Source organism: Arvicola amphibius, chromosome 14 (genome assembly GCF_903992535.2).
Source record: "Arvicola amphibius chromosome 14, mArvAmp1.2, whole genome shotgun sequence".
Lineage (NCBI taxonomy): Eukaryota > Metazoa > Chordata > Mammalia > Rodentia > Cricetidae > Arvicola > Arvicola amphibius.
In genome coordinates, this window is record NC_052060.1 from 223,895 (window position 1) to 243,041 (window position 19,147).

The 19,147-nt window shown below is 43.0% G+C and overlaps 2 protein-coding genes across 2 annotated transcripts; one reads left to right on the forward strand and one right to left on the reverse strand.

Annotated features, from left to right (window-relative positions):
* Positions 1-538: 538 nt before the first annotated feature.
* Positions 539-2,732, forward strand: LOC119800806 (RNA-binding protein EWS-like). The gene has a single exon (XM_038311097.1). The coding sequence runs from the start codon at positions 590-592 to the stop codon at positions 2,558-2,560; it is 1,971 nt and encodes a 656-aa protein (XP_038167025.1). The 5' UTR covers positions 539-589; the 3' UTR covers positions 2,561-2,732.
* A 2,030-nt stretch (positions 2,733-4,762) lies between these two features.
* Positions 4,763-16,911, reverse strand: LOC119800808 (Fc receptor-like protein 2). The gene is made up of 8 exons (XM_038311100.1): positions 16,840-16,911; positions 15,539-15,559; positions 12,754-13,020; positions 12,253-12,534; positions 10,838-11,125; positions 10,185-10,463; positions 5,988-6,308; positions 4,763-4,976 (listed from the first exon to the last, which is right to left on the reverse strand). The coding sequence occupies exons 1-8, from the start codon at positions 16,868-16,870 to the stop codon at positions 4,954-4,956; spliced, it is 1,512 nt and encodes a 503-aa protein (XP_038167028.1). The 5' UTR covers positions 16,871-16,911; the 3' UTR covers positions 4,763-4,953.
* Between the last annotated feature and the right edge of the window lie 2,236 nt (positions 16,912-19,147).

The following is a 19,147-nucleotide window of genomic DNA, read 5'->3' on the forward strand; positions in this document are numbered from 1 at the left end:
AGGATGATATGAATTAGTAAACTGTATGAAAGAAGAGATAGTTTATAAAAGAGAATGCCTGTCATGAAAAAAAAAACTGTCCATACAGCTCAGGTCATCCAGATGGCTCCACATTAATTTTTAATCTTCAACGAAAAGATAAATTTAGTAGTTAAATTTTTGATCCCAAAGAAGTAGGTTCTAATGCCAGTGAAGTAATGGCTCTTTTATTAGGGTGAGAAAAAGTAGACAAAAAGCAAAAACTTCGTTAGTATATAAACTCCCAGAAGAAGGTATGGTCCAGATTAGAAATCTGTCTTCCCACTTCAAATTAAGCAAAAATTCTTACAAATGTGTTCTAATTTTGAGTTTTAGTTAGTTCCAGATGTAGTCAAAGTTTACAACTAAGAGCAGCCATCACAATAAGAATCAGGAAGCATTCATAAGAATTGAATTTTAAGAAACTGTTGAGAGATACACAAAGAAAACAAATGAGCCAATATATCTTGTTTCTATATTGAAAGATTTCACGGTGCAAAAATTTTGTTGGCCGCTAGGGGGACCGCGAGAGGGAGACGGACGTTGAGAGAACGAGGAGGAAGGCGAGAAAATGGCGTCCACGGATTACAGTACCTACAGCCAAGCTGCAGCCCAGCAGGGCTACAGTGCTTACACCGCCCAGCCAACTCAAGGATATGCACAGACCACCCAGGCGTATGGGCAACAAAGCTATGGAACCTATGGACAGCCTACTGATGTCAGCTATACCCAGGCTCAGAGCACTGCCACCTATGGGCAGACTGCATATGCGACTTCTTATGGACAGCCTCCCACTGGTTATACCACTCCAACTGCCCCCCGGGCATACAGCCAGCCTGTCCAAGGATATGGCACTGGTGCTTATGACACCACCACTGCTACAGTCACCACAACCCAGGCCTCTTATGCAGCTCAGTCTGCATATGGCACCCAGCCTGCCTACCCAGCCTATGGCCAGCAGCCAGCAGCCACTGCACCTACAAGACCACAGGATGGTAACAAGCCCGCTGAGACTAGTCAACCTCAATCTAGCACAGGGGGTTATAACCAGCCCAGCCTAGGATATGGACAGAGTAACTACAGTTATCCCCAGGTACCTGGGAGCTACCCCATGCAGCCAGTCACCGCACCTCCATCCTATCCTCCTACCAGCTACTCCTCTTCACAGCCAACAAGTTACAATCAGAGCAGTTACTCTCAGCAGAATACCTATGGGCAACCGAGCAGCTATGGACAGCAGAGTAGCTATGGTCAACAAAGCAGCTATGGGCAGCAGCCTCCCACTAGTTACCCCCCTCAGACTGGATCCTACAGCCAGGCTCCAAGTCAATATAGCCAACAGAGCAGCAGCTACGGGCAGCAGAGTTCATTCCGACAGGACCACCCCAGTAGCATGGGTGTTTATGAGCAGGAGTCTGGAGGATTTTCCGGACCAGGAGAGAATCGGAGCATGAGTGGCCCTGATAACCGGGGCAGGGGAAGAGGGGGATTTGATCGTGGAGGCATGAGCAGAGGTGGGCGGGGAGGAGGACGCGGTGGAATGGGCAGCGCTGGAGAGCGAGGTGGCTTCAATAAGCCTGGTGGACCCATGGATGAAGGACCAGATCTTGATCTAGGCCTTCCTATAGATCCTGATGAAGATTCTGACAACAGTGCAATTTATGTGCAAGGTTTAAATGACAATGTGACTCTGGATGATCTGGCAGACTTCTTTAAGCAGTGTGGGGTTGTCAAGATGAACAAGAGAACTGGGCAACCCATGATCCACATCTACTTGGATAAGGAAACAGGAAAGCCTAAAGGTGATGCCACAGTGTCCTATGAAGATCCGCCAACTGCCAAGGCTGCTGTGGAATGGTTTGATGGAAAAGACTTTCAAGGAAGCAAACTTAAAGTTTCTCTTGCCCGAAAGAAGCCTCCGATGAACAGCATGCGAGGTGGCATGCCACCTCGTGAGGGCAGAGGGATGCCACCACCACTTCGTGGAGGTCCTGGTGGCCCAGGAGGTCCTGGAGGGCCCATGGGTCGCATGGGAGGCCGTGGAGGAGACAGAGGAGGCTTCCCCCCACGAGGACCCCGGGGCTCCCGAGGGAACCCCTCTGGAGGAGGAAATGTCCAGCACCGAGCCGGAGATTGGCAGTGTCCCAATCCGGGCTGTGGAAACCAGAACTTCGCCTGGAGAACAGAATGCAACCAGTGTAAGGCCCCCAAGCCTGAGGGCTTCCTCCCGCCACCCTTCCCACCTCCGGGTGGTGATCGTGGCCGAGGAGGCCCTGGTGGTATGCGGGGAGGAAGAGGTGGACTTATGGACCGTGGTGGTCCTGGAGGAATGTTCAGAGGTGGCAGAGGTGGAGACAGAGGTGGCTTCCGAGGTGGCCGTGGCATGGACCGAGGTGGCTTTGGTGGAGGAAGACGAGGTGGTCCTGGGGGTCCTCCTGGACCCTTGATGGAACAGATGGGAGGAAGAAGAGGCGGACGTGGAGGACCTGGGAAAATGGATAAAGGTGAGCACCGTCAGGAACGTAGAGACCGGCCCTACTAGAGAGACCTGCAGAGCTGCATTGACGACCAGATTTATTTTTTAAACCAGAAAATGTTTTAAATTTATAATTCCATATTTATAATGTTGGCCACAACATTATGATTATTCCTTGTCTGTACTTTAGTATTTTCACCATTTGTGAAGAAACATTAAAACAAGTTAAATGGTAAAAAAAAAAAAAAAAAAAAAAAAAAAAAAAAAAAAAAAAAAAAAAAAATTGTTGGCCCTAAAATTAAACCCTGATAACAATACATCCCAATAAAACATCAGTTAAAATATATTACAATATTTTTAAAGCCTTTCTAAGGATGTAATCTAACATAAAATATAGAACATAATATATATTCAATCAATTATCAGTATTGATGTCTGACCTGGAGAAAGCGTGTGCCACTTTTCTTCTTTCCACATACACAGGTCCAAAGCTTAATTGCTAACTTCTAAAAGGAAGCTCTTCCCATGACTATGTCTTGAGCCCTAGACACTGCTAAGGCCTAAGTGATGATATGTAGGGTGGATGACTGTGTGGGGAATGTGGCTTTTTCACTCTGAAAGACAATAAAGGTCATAAGAAAAAAGGGTTGCTGGGTGTGGTGGCACAGGCTTTTAATCCCAGATCTTGGGAGGCAGAGGCAGGTGGATCTCTGAGTTTGAGGCCAGCCTGGTCTACAGAGTCAGTTCCAAGACAGACAGGGTTATACAGAGAAACCCTGTCTCAAAAAATCAAATAAATAAACAAACAAATAATTAATTAAAGGGCCTTTCTGAATCAAGATCTCCTTTCTTGAGAAGGCCATAATAGGACAGGTATGTAATTTAGCTATATGCTTGCCTAACACACAAAATATCCTAAGTTCTAACCCCAGCACTACACAAAACCAGGTACAATAGTACACACCAATCATGCAAGCACCCAGAAAGTAGAGGCAGGAGGATCAAAAAAGTTCAAGGTTTTCCTTGGCTATATCTCAAGTTTTAGGGCATCCTAGGCTACAGTGATAGTCCATCTGAAAACAAAATCAGCAGAAAAGGGAAGACAAATTTAAAATAAGAAAACACCAATGTAAAAATTTTTACAATAATTTCAAGAAACTTGTACACATATATATGTGGGTTGTGTTAATGCATAGTTCGCTACAGAAATTCTTTAATATTAAGCTGTTGGATTTAATTAAACACTAACATAATGTGCAATATATAGAACAATCAATTTAATTAATTATTAATTCATTCATCTGTAGACAGAAGCTGCTCATTTGTTTTCCAGCCACCCAGACCTGAAATAATCACACAGAAACTGTATTAATTAAAATACTGCTTGGCCTATTAGCTTATGCATATTTCTAGATAGCTCTTATATCTTAAATTAACACATTTCTATTAATCTGTGTATTGCCATGTAATTGTGGACTATAGGTAAAGTTATTTCTGGCATCCAGCATCTGTCTCCTGCAGCAGCTACATGGCTTCTCTCTGACTTAGCCTACTCTCTCTCTCTCTCTCTCTCTCTCTCTCTCTCTCTCTCTCTCTCTCTCTCTCTCTCTCTCTCTCTCTCTCCATCTCTGTTTAGATTTCCCACCTGGCTTTGCTCTGTTAAGCCATTGGCAAAAGCAGTTTCTTTATTAACCAATGGCAATAAAACATATTCACAGCATACAGAGGAGAATCCCACATCATCCATCTGTACATATTATTTTACACAATCCCTTTTGGTAAATATTAGTTACTTCTGAAAATGTGACTTTTGTCTAACTTTTCTTTTTTTCTTTTTTTAGATTTATTTATTTATGTATTGTGTGTACTGTATTCTGCCTGCAGGCCAGAAGAGGGCACCAGATTTCATTACAGGTGGTTGTGAGTTACCATGTGGTTGCTGGAATTTGAGCTCAGGACCTCTAGAAGACCAGGGAGTGCTCTTAACCACTGAGCCATCTCTATAGCCCTTGTCTAACTTTTCTATATATCATCTTAAAAATTTTTTTACATCTATAACTTAAGCAAATGGCTTATAAAGATTTTTTTAAAGCTAGTTTCTTCCCAAATCAAGAAATGAAATCACTGACAGTTTATTTTATTGTATGTTCTTTATTTGACCGCATTCTATCATATCAGACAGAAGGTTCAGGCACATGTGATTCTCACTTGTGCCCACCTCTTCACATGCCCAAGGAGGAATATAGAAGAAACTTGACTTCCAGGGACTTGGGAACTTGGACTTTCTTTAGTGCTGTTAGAACTCAGAGCAGAATTGGCTCAGAGCAGAATCATTTTGAGTTCTCTTGAAGTCAAACGAGTCACAGATGAAATCTTGAAGTCCAGCAGAAACAACAGACTATTAGGCTGGTGAGACCCAATGATGAATATAGGAGGTCCAATGTTGTCTCATTAGATCTTCAAGAAATGCTAGGAAAGACCACTGTGTAGAGGGAGTGAGAGGAGGTCAGTATGCAGAGGTCCAGCAAAGGACTGTGCAGACACATTCACCAGATTTTCTAAGGAAATGTGTGAGAACAAAGACAGAAGCCAGCTTGAACCACAGAAACCACCCTACATTCTGTCCCAACCATTCCAAATCAACCCCTGAGGTTTCCTTCTACACATGGACTTTTACCAAAAAGCCTCATGAATGTGTGAAATCCTGATTTTATCTTGACTCAGAAAGGGTGTTGGACTAGAAGTCACACTTTTCTGACAAAGGTGATGAACCATAGAGAAGCTGTTGCTTCTAGGCTGGTATGTGGGGGATGCCAATCTCAAAGGCTCTGTATAGTGGACTCTAGGTCCCATGGACTCTGCAGAACCTGGTCCTGATTTCATTACCTTGAAGGATCTGCAGTCTTTACAAATGCCTTGAAATGGGCATGGACCCAGTAGTTCTAAGGAATTCTTTTTTTTTTTTTTTTTTTTTTTTTCTCACAAAAGGCTCTATGGAGATATGGGCATTTGCAGCAGTCCTCAGATTTCATTTTGCTCTGACCCTCTGGGTATTTGCCTTTCAATGGCCTGATTCCTGGCCTGATTTTGTGGGCCACCAATATCTTTACAATACTACTCATCAGCCTGTGCTCCCAGAATCCAGAGCTTTATTCCAATGGATAGAGCTGCTAAGGAAAGAACTCAGAAGAGTTGAAAAGATTTCACAATAATGGAAGCAGTGTCACCCTGACTAAAACCTCCCAAACTGTGAAAATTGATGCTTCATACTTTGCTCCAACTCACAACCACAAAAATACTAATGTTTTTATCTTTTAAGATGGCCAATAAGGACAAATAGCACTAGCACTCAAGACAGTCTTCTGGGACAACTTAATGTGATCTGACTGTGTTGCCCTTGGTGCATTCTACTGGAGAATAGGTACAGAAAGGAAAGCAGAAGATGGTAGCCAATGGAGGGGCCCAGGCCCGTGTCAGCTCCATCATTACCCACCTTCACACACAGCTCCAGCATCTTCGTCATGTCCACAATCAAAGGTCTCAACCTGGTCACATTCAGCCAGGGTCTTTTCTGTCCCATTGCACAGGGCTACCTGGATGAGCACAGGCAGAGCTTCCTCAACTGCTGGTGGATACAACATGGCTATAGGTGTGTGCTTGGCTGCTCCACAGCCTAGCTCTCGGCATACCACGGCCACATCCTTCATGTCCCAGCCATCATCGCATACTGTGCCCCAGCGACCTTCCTGTTCCACCTCTACACGTCCCTCACAGCGGTGGGGACCATTCACCAGACGTACTTTGGGTGGGGGCTCTGTAAACAGAATGGATTAAAGTACATTAAAAAACATGCATACGGTAGTCAAACAACTTCCATGTACACCAATCTCCACAGCAGTTGGGGAGTTGGACGGGGTACGGTTATAGTTAATGTTAATTGTTGATTGACAATAGCTGGAATCACCTAAAAGAAAAGTCTTCAGGCCCCATCCATCAGGGATTATCTAAATTAAGTTAGCTTGTGAGCATGACTGTGGAATACTATGAATTAGGTTAATTGCGCTAGGAAGACTGGCCCACTGTAGGTTCCAGTATTCACCAGGCTGAGATCCCTGACTGTATAAAAAAGGAAAAAGATGGCTGTGTACAAGTGTTCATGACTCTAGTGATTATAGACATGATATGACCAGATGCTTCAATCACCCCCTGCCTTGATTTCTCCACCATGACCCTTGAACTGTTAGCCAAGAGAAACCCTTTTTCCTTTAAGTCACTTTTATCAAGTGTTTTTGTCATGGCAATAGTAAAGGAAACTAAGTCATGTAAGGAGTTGCTAAAAATGAGATCTTAGAGTCTGGCTTTGCCTTGATGTCCTTTTATCCTTCCCACCATCTCACATCACCAATTCCCATTAAGTGGGCCTGGAAAAGAATTTTTGCTTATACTCTGAAACACAGAGATTCAGGATTTGTTTTGCATGAACTAAAAAAAAATTCTTAAAAGCACAGAGGGATATAATTAAATCTTCCCTAATGATAGAGACTGAGGGGTACAATGGAAAATGGCCTACTTTGTTTGTTTTGTGCTTTTTTTTAATGTTCCATACTTCACTGATGACTTTGCCAGTCAAAGGCCCATTTCCTCTGCAGAGGGTAGACTGAGCATATTGGTGCAGCCTGTCTCTGCTTACTTTGGTATTTTACTTTGTTGAGATTGGGGTGTCACTATATTTCTCAGACTGATCTTGAACTTCAAGCAATCCTCTTGCCTTTGGTATATGTTACCCATCATGCCCAGCCTCTCTTTCTCTCTCCTCTCTCTCTCTCCCCTTCCGATGAAGCCCAGTCTTGCCTTGAACTCACAGTGACTTTCCTGACTCAGCCTCCCACAAAATGTTGGGGTTATAGCCATGACCATTGGATTCTTTTGATACAAGATCTTTTACATAGTCCAGAGGGGACTTAAACTCAGGATCGTTCTTTCTCTGAGATCTCTAGGATAAACATTGTCAGTGGCCAACTTTGATTGTCTGTGAAGGTGTGGAGGAATGAAGAGGAGAGAGTGCGTGGATCCCAGGCTACAAAAAATCACATCCACTACTGATTTCCTGTTGGCATCCCTTTGAGGAGGAGGTAGGTCAATCAGAGGGAATTTTCATCATTTGCAGTCAGCATACCCTGTCTTACAACTACTCAGATCTTGGCAAGATCCCTGAAAAAGGCAGACCGCAATACAGGTAATAGACAGGCAGGCAGACCAGGAAAGTTACAGGCAATAGCAAGAATGCTCTTCTAAGCTAGACACCACCTTCTACCCCAGTATTTGGGAGGCAAAAACAGGATGATCTCTGTGAGTTTGAGTCCAGCCTAGTTTACATGGTGAATTCCAGGTCAGTCAGGGCTGAATACTGAGGGCCTGTCTAAAAAAATGTATTTCTCAAAACTTGATAGAGTAATGAGTCCAAATGCCTATAAGACTAAAGAGACTGAAGTATAAGACTAAGTGAAGAAAGTAATTTAAATAAAAGAAAAGACCCTTAATTTACTGCCAAAACACAAAAATGACATTTTTTTGTTTCACAGAGGAAATATGCATTAACTGACAACATGTAAGCCCATCAACCAAGTTTCAGTAATTTCTCTGAAGTAAAATTTCTACAGGCTACATTTTAATAAATACTAAATATAAGAACATAGGATTTTAATAAATGCTAAATATAAGAACAAAGGAATATCTAAATAAAGGATTGATATAAATTCATTTATAAGAAATTTTAAGTTCTTTTTACAGAATAATTAAGAAACCATGTTACACATATGTAGACAATAAGCAAATGAAAACATCATATACCAAAATTTTTTTAATGAGATAAAAGTTGTACTTGAGAAAAACATAGTTTTAAGTACATTTGTTTCTAAGATGAAAAAGAAGTAAATGAATTAGAAAAATATTTTGAAATAATATTGACTTGAAAAGTAAAAGATATAAAAGGAATGTGAACTTTTAATAAAGAACCATACAATAGAAAGACCACTAGTAAATCTGGTGAGAAAAGGGGACTATATGGGCATATTGAAAATGAGGAGAGAACATAGTCACACAGTAGAAACTAAAACCAGACGTAGTGCTCAAGAGTCTTTGATAAATTTGAAAATATAGGTTTTCCTATATTTTGCTCATCTTTGGGGAACAAAACACATAAACTGTTTTATGGGGAGCTGAATGTGACATATGAGTGTATACAGTGTATGTGTGCATAAGGAAGCCAGAGAAGGGCACTGAGTCTCTTCCACATTCTTCTTCCTACTTCTTCTCTGGAGACAGGGTCTTCCACAGGAACCCTGCCTTGGCATTTTTTCAGCTAGTCTGGCAGCCAGCAAACCCCCATGGTCATCCTGTCTCCATTCCCTGAAACAGCTATGCCCAGGTGAGTAGTGAGGACCCAAACACAGGTCCTCATATAGATGCTACAAGGGATCCTACCCACTCAGTCATCTCCTAACCCTACAATAATAGTCCTGTAATAAAACAGTGTTTGTTTAAAGTTATAAAAAATTGAAAAAGCTAATCAACGAAAAAGAATTACAGTAGAGGCAATAGTCTACTGGACTCAGAATCTTTGGCTAGCTGCAAAGACTTCAAGTAGTAGATAATTTAAATGTTGTTATAAATTTCTCAACACAGAATTTGTGGAATCTCCCTGAAACTATCCTTACAAAGCTAATGCATCCCTAACAAAGAACAACAAAACAAAACTAATGCATTGATAGGATGCAAGGGGACAAAGCATGCGCTTAGCACGCTTGAAGTCCTGAGTTTGATAGCTAGCACTAACACGCAGGTGCACACACCTGAAATCAAATATTAGCAAGGCATATAAAACTGCTGCCTATGATAACTAAGAAGGCTTCCAAGGGAAACTCAGTAATGTTCCACTTTAGGAAACTTGTGAGCAAAAATTCTCTCCAACAATGGATTAAAGAAGAAGAAGAAAGATCACACAACCATCCAGACCTTTGTGCACAGTGGCAAAGTCTTACAAAGCTTCTTGACTCTGGCTTTAGTTTCATTTTGTACCTTCCCATGGCACTCCTATTAAGTAACCTTGGACAAGCTGCTTAATTTAAATTTTATTTCTTTATGTGTGTAATAATTATGTTGCTACTAAAATTAAGTGATGCAATCTTGGGAAGGAAGGAAGGAAGGAAGGAAGGAAGGAAGGAAGGAAGAAAGAAAGAAAGAAAGGAGAGAGAAAGAAGAGAGAGAGAGAGAAAGAAAAAAAATCTGGGAGTCTGTTTTTGTTTGTGGGCTTTTTATTTTTGTTCTTAACTATAAGGGCTGGAGGGAGCTCCTCAGTCACTCAGAGAAAGACCCGCTGAGCTCCAGGGTACAGGAGCATTTTCTTCTTCTGTGGACATATCTGTTTTCTCTCACCATGCTTCACTTAGCCCACCCCTTACTCTTGCCCGACCCCCAATTTTACACACATGTGATTCAACGAAGAGCAGACAGGAAAGACAGGCAGCGGGCAATGCTGTTGTTAAAACTGGAAAGCACAACTGGGGGTAAAGACGGTCCCTCAGTGGAGCTCCCATGCCCGGGAGAGTGGGAGAGTACAAGGAAAAGGAAGAAAGTCATGGCTTGGCATACTGCAAATTGCACCTTGGAATGAGACATTACATTGTCTTACCTGTGACGTTGAGTAGTACCACCTCACTGCGCTTTGTCCCCCAGCCATTGTCAGCCTCACAGGAGTAGTTCCCAGAATGTTCCGCAGTCAGAGTGAGCTTAAAGGATGCTTTTCCTCCAGAAGGTGTTGAGATGTTGCCCAGAGTGATATTTTCATGATAAAACTGGTACAGAACAGGAGGAGATGCTCTCTTGTCTTCACACTGAAGCTCCACCACATCGCCAATGAAGGGCAGCACCCCAGGAACACTGATGGAGAGGAGAGGGTGCCACACTGGAACTGGTAGCACAGTAGAGCGTCAGAGGGAATGGTATGACTCACAGCCTACCTTGTCTTCATTCAAGTTCTTTCCCAACATCTCACTGCTGGGTCAAATCCTCCAGGGGAGGATCCAGCAGAGCAGCTATGCACTGATGAAAATTCTGGAGGGCAAACGTCTAACTATACCACACAATCTGCCTCGTGTTCCATCTCCGTGCCCTCTCTCAGTTCCTTTGTCATTGTGCCATTTTTACCTCCACCATCAAGACACCCCCCCCCCCCCGCTGTGTTCTGACAGCTTCCCAGCCTCTTCATGCCTTCCTTGTACCTTGTCACATCTTCGAACATCTCCAGCTGAGAGTTACCAGGTCCCTATTGGAAAGGCTGCTTACCTTTTACTGTGACGTTCACTACAGCGCTCTGGACAAGGCCGTAGCTGTTGTCAGCAGTGCAGTAGTAACCCCCTGCGTGACTTTCTCTGACAGTAGTGATCTCCAGCTCGACTCTCTGGGAACGCTGGCTTTTCCTCCCCACACTTTCCTCTGTGTCCTCTCTGTGCCAGGAGTACATTATGAGCCCGGTGCCTTTAACCACAGAACAGACAAGGACCAGAGTCTGCCCTTCAACTCCGCAGCCCCTTGGAGACTGGATCTCCATGGAGACTTGAGACACAGGGATCCCTATGAACAGAAGACAATTGTTAAGGACTTGGTGGGGAAATTCAGGATGGGAGGGGTCCAGTATCTCCTGCAGGTCTATATATGGAATTGAGAGTCCGCCCTGCCTGCCTGGAAATGGAGCATACTGAGGGGCATTTCACAGGGCTACTCTGATGTTAATAACAATCCTATCCTACACTTCCTGTCCTTTTCCCTATCCGCTCTCGCGTCTGAATACCATAGCATTCTGCCTTCTCTTGACTTCCTTGTGACTTGAGGCAGTAAGAGAGAGAGAGAGACTGGAATGGCATAAACAAGGAAGTTCTCCAACCTGAGAAACAATTAAGTTCTGCCCTTTAGTAGCTGCAGAATCTAAATCTAGATCTCTAATTCTCAGCTTTTCTCACTAGCGTTTGGATAATCATAGTAACCTCACAGAGTTCTCACGAGATTAGCTGAGATGTAGACATCAAGCAGTCTTTCACCCCAGTACTGCTCAGCAGCGCCAACTAGTGATGCTGAAGAGGAAGTAATGCAAAGTACTTCAAAGTACATGTCCAGGGACTGGAGCATACACGTTTAAATCCCATGGCCATGTGTTGAGGAGGTAAGTTTCCGAAGGTTCTTTGCTTTGGGTTTCTTCGTCTGTAAAGTGGGGGGAGTCATAGTACCCATTTTACAGGCGCTACTCATAAAACTATTCCCCAGGCCACTGTGAGGACAAAGCGTTCACAGCATCCTGCACATGGTAAATCTTTCTGTCTCCTGTTTTCTGATTATGAAAGTCGGAGAGAGCTACAACATCACGGCAGCTTTAGCTCAGATCTGAAATATAGCAATTCCTTTTATAAGTAGCAGGCTGTTATTGTCGTTTCAAATGTCATTATTCGTGCCTTCTTTGCACCACCTCTTAACTAGGGGTCTCTCCTCATAGAGGCTCTACTTCATTAACCTCTTGGTTTTCTAAGTAAAATTACTATTTTTACTTTTTTGAAGGGGAGGAGAAAGTCATTGGAAAATTAGTGTTCAAGAGCCCCAGTGAGTCACAGTAGCTTTCAACCTCAGGGATAAGGAAGAGCCTGCAGTCTGATGGGGACCTGCTTTCCCTGCCTGACTTAGCCCCATAGGCCCAACTCAGTGATGCTCACTCTCCACATCTATATAGGACCGGCGACTCTGCTTCAAGACACTGTGAGATGCTGTCATTGCCTCACACCAGTAATTTCCTGAGTCTTCTTTCCATATTGCTGAGATCGTAAACGTTGGTGAACTCCAACCCGACTGCAGAGTGTGGCCATCTTTGAAGAAGGAATAGCGTAACTGGGTCGTTGCCCTGTCTGAAGGGAGCCAGGTGTTGCAGGACAGGGTCACTGACCTCCCCTCTATGGGCTGCAGGGAGCTGACTGTCAGCCCTGGTGCTGGAAACAGCTCTGGAGGGGAAATCCAAAGAGACCACTTGTTGTTAGCAGACTGCACAGTCCTCTAGAAGTGCCTAATGAGTATGACACACATACCAATACCCCAGGACAGGCAGCCCATCCCCATTTATTCATCCCTGAGTAGTTGTCATATGCCTTGTACCCTGCCTGGCCTTCCTACAACAGGCATTCTCCTTCCTAGGCATATCCACTCAAGGAATGATCCCCTACCTTGGATATCAAGCCACACGTGTCTTGTTTCTTCTGGTACATCTATGAATAGGAAAAGCTTCCTATCTGCCTTACAGAAATAGGAGCCACGGTCACTGAATCTTGCATTTGCAATGGTGTAGCTCGAAGCACTTCTGTAAGTAGTTATGTGAGATCCATCCTTGAAGTACTTTAGTCTCTTTATATCATGGTTCTTTTCCCCTGTGCAGCTTATAGTTACATGGTCTCCTTCATATGCACGGTGTGGCAGGCTGATGCTCAACCAGTCTACAATAAAAAAACCAAGAAGGCAGAGAGTTAATAATGCTGACCCTGTCTGGATGCCTCTGGGAAGGTAGAGGCTCTACATATATCTAGAAGCTGGGAACCTGCAGCGTCTGGGGACCTGCTGGCTCTAACTTTCTGGCTCAGCAGAGTGAGCTCTATTTCACTAAGTGACACTTTTCCCCAAACAAGCATTTTGGATGTCTGTTAATAGATTTTATGTTGTTTTCTTCAGCTCCCAACAGTTGTACTAAATATGGATTTGAAATGAGTCTACTAGCTAAGTAAAATAATGTAGGTCTGGAATTAATGCTATTAATGAAGTTGAGGTGGGTAACAGTTTCAAAGCTACAGATTAAGTTTAGGGTGAGCTTGTGTGATTTAGTAAGACTCTAGACTTCATGACAAACAATAATCAGGGCTGGGTATAGACAACTTAGTGGTGGAATTTCTTACCTAGAATGTACAAGACCCTGGGTTCAAGTCTTAGCATTCTTCCCCCCACCCCCTGACTAGAAGATTTCAATTGTATCTCTTTATGCCTAGGGACATGACCTCAGGTCCTCCATGGCAGGCATGATAACTCCCTCTGCTTGTCTCATACTTTAGAAACCCTCTTTGGTACTACAGAAACTCAAAGTCCTTCCCTTGAACGTCATTCTCCCAAGATGAAACTAATGGGGCCACTGAGACACAAGCTCTGAAATCTCCATCTCCAAGTCTCTGGAGTCTACTAATAATTCAGAGGCATCTGCAAATCATTGTCATGCTTGGTCCTGTAGAAGCCCCATAAAGAAGAAGCTGAGCCGTTGCTTCCCCTATAGGACAGTGATTACTGGTATTGATGACTAGGTCAGTATTTTGGATTTGCCCGTAACAGGAGGAGAAAACACAAAAGAATAATCCCTGCTCTGGACATTGGCCCCTCTTCACAAGACACTATGCATCATGAGGAAACAAAGTGTAGGGGGAAGATAAGTACAAAAGTGATGTTTAGGTGCCTGCCCAGCTTGTCCTTCTGTCTCCCAGGGGCCAGATTCATTTGGAAATTGCTAAGGGTTTTAGTCCCTAGAGTGATACCTATAAGGATGTATATGAAAAATGCTGAGAACTTCTTAAAGCATATGTCACAAGAAAGCACATATTCCTAAAACATAAATCATAAAGATGATAATCTTAATTAATAGTCATCCTTCCTTCCTTCCTTCCTTCCTTCCTTCCTTCCTTCCTTCCTTTCTTCCTTCTTTCCTTCCCTGCTTGCCCAGATCTTTCAGAGAGATTCTTGGGCTCAAACGCAGGATCTTGCACATTCTCTCCAGGCCAGTACTCTTGCACTGAACTAAATCCTCATTTCACCTTCTCATCCTTCAAAATGTTCTGCTTACATATGCATTTTTCCTTGTTCACATCTCTATATCTGTATGACATGTTGGAAATGCTCGTTTAGATGGTTTCAGTAGGGCAAAGTGACTAATCAAACGCAATGGTAACTTCTGTGTAACTTTCTCTGGCTTTGAGAGATAATGGAAACATAGGTATACGGTCGGGCATGAAGAAGTGTGACCAACCAATATTCTTTTTCCTACATGGTGAGGCCAGACAATAGTTTCAGGTGAATATTTTAGAAATAAAATCAGTTTAATTAAAGAAATATGTGAGATGTAAAATTCATGAGACCAAATTGAGAACGATCCAAGGACTAGGTGACAGAGAAAAGTTGTAACAAGTTTCCCTGGGACTGAAATAAAGATTTAACTGCAAGACACTTGGGTTAGTGGTCTTGATTTCTGAGATTTTCCTTAGAGCTGTATTTCCTCAAATTGACTGCAACCATGTCCTAATTCTGAGAGTTCACCGGATCTGACAAAATTGCTCAAGAGATCTCCCCCACTCCCACCAAATAATTTAAAAACATTCTTGTTTAAAATTACAAACCTAAGTACACAGCATCTTCTCCTCTGCACATCGTAGAATGAATGTGTTCTCAAAGGCTTAACCAAAGATGAAAGTCTAATTTCCCAGGCTACCATGAAACTAAGTGTTCTCTTAATTTCATTATATTGAAATTCCAATAAAAACAGAAAAATACATTAGACATTGGATTTTTTCCATCCCAGTAGAGACCTAAGGGTGTTCATGTCCTCTACAGAACACCTCCTCAGCCTTTTGCTGCCTCTCCTCTATAAATATCTTTTCAGTCACTGCTTCTGTTGAGGATGAGGACTTTTCTCCCCAGGGCCTACACAGATGGCTTTCCCTTCACAATTACTCTCTTTCCTTCTGAGGGGTCAGTAGCAAATGGGAACTAATTCATTGTTTTAAGGGGGTCAGGGCGTGGTGGGGCCATGGTGCACCCTACCACATCTGATCAATGGGGCGGTGAGTGAGGTGCTGGTTCCTTCTCTTCATCCCAGTTCTGGCTCAGACCCCTGCAGCTTTCTGCTAAGAGGTTTCACCAGGTAGGGCCACCCATGCCCAAGAGTCCCAGAGAGGTAGAGGAATTAAGAGAAGAGTTGCTTACCGGAATGAACTCCGACAGGAGCTGTGAGGGAACAGAGTCAGAAAGATTACATAGGACCAAGGTCTTTACACTTTGCAAAAAGACTATAACCCTCTGAGGATTCCCAAGTGTTACCTCCTCTTTTCCTTCCTGTTTCTTCCTCCTCCCCTTACCCCTTTCATCTCCCCTCCTTCATTTCCTCTATCATTTCTCCCCATCTTTATTTCATACCTCCTTCTCCCACTCACAAATGATACTCGTATGGAACCCAAGATTCATTTTTATATTCCTAGCACATTATAAGTAGTCCCAGAAGTTTGTATTTTGCAGGCAAAATTTCAAGAACTTCATTTATTATCTCCTCTCCCATCTTATTTTAAATATTTAAATATTTTTATTTTTTGAAATTAAAATATAACTACATCTTTTTCTCCCTTGCTTCTCCTTCCCCCAACTCCTGCCACATGTTCTCTGCTCTTTTTCAAATTTATGGTTTCTAATGGTCGTGTATGTGTGTATGTGTGCTCTTTTTCAAATTTATAGCTTCTAATTGTGTGTGTGTATGTAAGTATATATGTATGTAATACACATTTATACATATATATGATACATATTATACACACACACACATAATACAACCTGTATGTATATGATTTCAGGGCTGGTCAGTACGTATTGGATAGCCAGTTTGGGGGCTCTATCTTTAAACTGTCCAGACTATTTTGCTTAAAAGAAATCATGTACACAGGAAGGGCCACCAAAGAAACACAGGATCTGTTGATATTTTTTTGGCATCAGTTCTCCTTCCTTCAACATTCTAGACATACTACTGGGGGGGGGGGGCTTTATGATATCTATTATAGTTAATCAGGCTTAAAATCTATGTAATATCTAAGTCTATGGAGATAAAAGTTCAGCCAAAAATGTCTACTCTTGAAGTAGAGTCTGGGCCTCAGGGTGTCAAATTTGTGTAGGCTGTGCGTGGTATCCACTCCAACAGAAAACTCCTTTGAAGCCCTTTCAATGAAAATTTAATGTTTTCATAGAGACCAAACAGAAATAATAGAGACAAAACCAGCCTTTAGTAAGGACACACACACACACACACACACACACACACACACGAGTCTTTTCCTTATTCTGGGAACCCTGCTTTGCTCAGCTCCCATTTGCAACGTACCTGCCAGTACTGGATCAGAAGCAGAAACCCAGCTCTCCACACCCCACCAGAGAGACATATGCTCAGTAAGAGTGTCTAGGGGTGCCCAATAGAGGTAGTTCTACCCTGCACCATCCCAGGTCTTTATCAGCATCCTACGTACCAAGGGCCAGAAGCAGTGACCACAGCAGCATGAGGCTAGAGACAAGCAGTTCCCTTCGTGACAGGTGCAACTCGTGTCAGAGATAGAGCACTGATTCAGAAGGGTTCTTGCTTAAACAGAAAAAGGGAAGTGGCAAAATTGTCTGTCAACCAGTCCATACCCCAACCCATTGGATGCAGCAAAAGCAAATGTCCTTCCTCTTTATCAAGTTGGTAAGATATCTGTGCACTGGTGTAAATAGCTCTTAATGCACAGGATCCCTTCCTTTTCCAGATACAGTTTCCATTGTGTTTGACTTTACAGAGAATATGGAGTTCTGGGCCCACTAAGATTCAAATCAGGTTCTGAGTAGTTTTAAAGAGTAAATATCCATTACCACTCAAAAGCAGTTCTTAGTAAGTGACACCATTGCCAGTCCTGGGCTGACTGCTCTTCAGAGGTCAATCTAGACTTGGCAGTAGAGAAAAGAAACAATGACAGGCTTTACGTTACTGTGGGGCAGTATGTGTGTTCTAGGGACCCAAAAAGACTCATTCATGCTCATCACTTCTGTTCAGGAGATCATTTAGCCTGATCCAGATAGCAATTAAGAAACAGGATGAACACAGCTTGGCTACTTGAGGCTTTATCTCCGAACTGTAGTAGAGTGGTCTACAGGGTCTTGACTCACACATGAAAGATTCTTCTTAGACTCCAAATAATGTGGAAGGACATAGTGGCATGTTTGTGGGAGGTGGGGGTGGTGAGGAAGAGGGGAAACTGTATAAGTAGCTGTGCTAGTTGGTATCGTATCATGACACAAACTACAGTTGTCTGGACAGAGCGGCTCGACTGTGCCCAGAAGAGTGGCCTGCTGGCAAATGAGTAGTGCACTCTCTTGATTAATGATTAGTGTGGGTGGCAGAGGGCACTGGGAGTGGTACTACCTCTGGATGGGCAGTACTGGATTATATAAGAAAAGAGACTGAGTAAGCCACAATAACAAGCCACTAGTGCTCCTCCATGGCTTCGGCTTCAGTTCCTGTCTCCGGGTTCCTGCCCTGACTTCCCTTCACAACGAACTGTCACCTGGAGTTGTGAGTTAAAATAAAACTCTTTCCTTCCCAGGTCGCTTTTGATCATGTAGTTTTGTTGCAGCAATAGAAACTCTAACCAAGACACTAGACACACTCGCAACCACGTGCGTGCATGCAGGGATTTTGAAATTAGTATAGACTGTGTTTCCCCAATGTTACACCCTACCACTCTCTACAGTTATAACGAAACTCACTGTCTCAGTCTGGAGAAGACCACTAGGAGAATGGAAAGAATCACAAGAGAAATGGTAATTTTCTCTGTGTTGAATGATATTTAGAGCTTCATGGAGCAGACCTAATTAATGTAAAAATAATCCCCCTCTCGGGCCACTGGGACCTATAATTGGAAGAGAAGTTGTTTCTCTGGCAACATTCTAGGGGGCAGATTTCTATGTATTCAGCTTCCAGTGGTTCATGTCTTATACTGGTGCCCTGCACCATACCAAACCTAAGTCACTGACCCTGACATAGGATGATTTTGAAAGAGCAGAATAGAGTGGTTTCTCTCATGCAGTGGTTCTCAACTTTCCTAATGCTGAGACCCTTTAATATCATGCTGTGGTGACCCCAAATTATTGCTACTTCCTAACTGTAATTTTGCTACTGTTATAAACTGCAACGTAATTGTCTGTGTTTTTCTATGCTCTTAAATAACCCCTGTCCTGTGAAAGTATTGTTTGACCCCTTAAGGGATTAGAACTGCTGCTCTATGTCTAGCACAGGCTATGAAGTCAGGCTTGGAATATATGACAGACCTGGACAGTAGGTGATAGCCACAGTGAGCAACTTTTGGTTCTATATTAGGTCTGGCCGATGCCTTCAATGCATGGGGACTCAGGGCTAGTCTAGACACAAAAGGACCACTGTTCCAAAGCATCCTTCCTCTGGTAGGAACTCCTGGCTTTCTCTAGAACTAAACAGCCAGAAAAATATACATGTACAAGCACAAAGGCTCCTATTCAACTCTAGAAATAGATGGCATGTAGAGTTATCAGGAAAGTAGAAGCCATTTTGAACTATCAGGTGTCCAAGCACCACTCCCAAGAATGGAGATACTTAAGGTTCTTAATTAACATTGTGAGTCTTTCTTCTACAAGGGAGGGAAAATGGAAATATGTCAGCAAGTTGTTCCTGCCTGGAGAAACCTAACATCTGAACAGGTAAAATACAATATTCTCCTTCCTCTCTCTCTTCTCTCGCTCCTCCTCCTCGATTCTCCGCGGCTCTCCTCA

Coding starts and splice junctions, on each gene's coding strand:
- LOC119800806 (XM_038311097.1), top strand. CDS start 590: ATGGCGTCCACGGATTACAGTACCTACAGCCAAGCTGCAGCCCAGCAG.
- LOC119800808 (XM_038311100.1), bottom strand. CDS start 16,870: ATGCTGCTGTGGTCACTGCTTCTGGCCCTTG. Junction 15,560..16,839: donor GTCACTGCTTCTGGCCCTTG/GTACGTAGGATG, acceptor GTTCCCTCACAG/CTCCTGTCGGAGTTCATTCC. Junction 11,126..12,252: donor GTCCTATATAGATGTGGAGA/GTGAGCATCACT, acceptor TTCTGTTCATAG/GGATCCCTGTGTCTCAAGTC.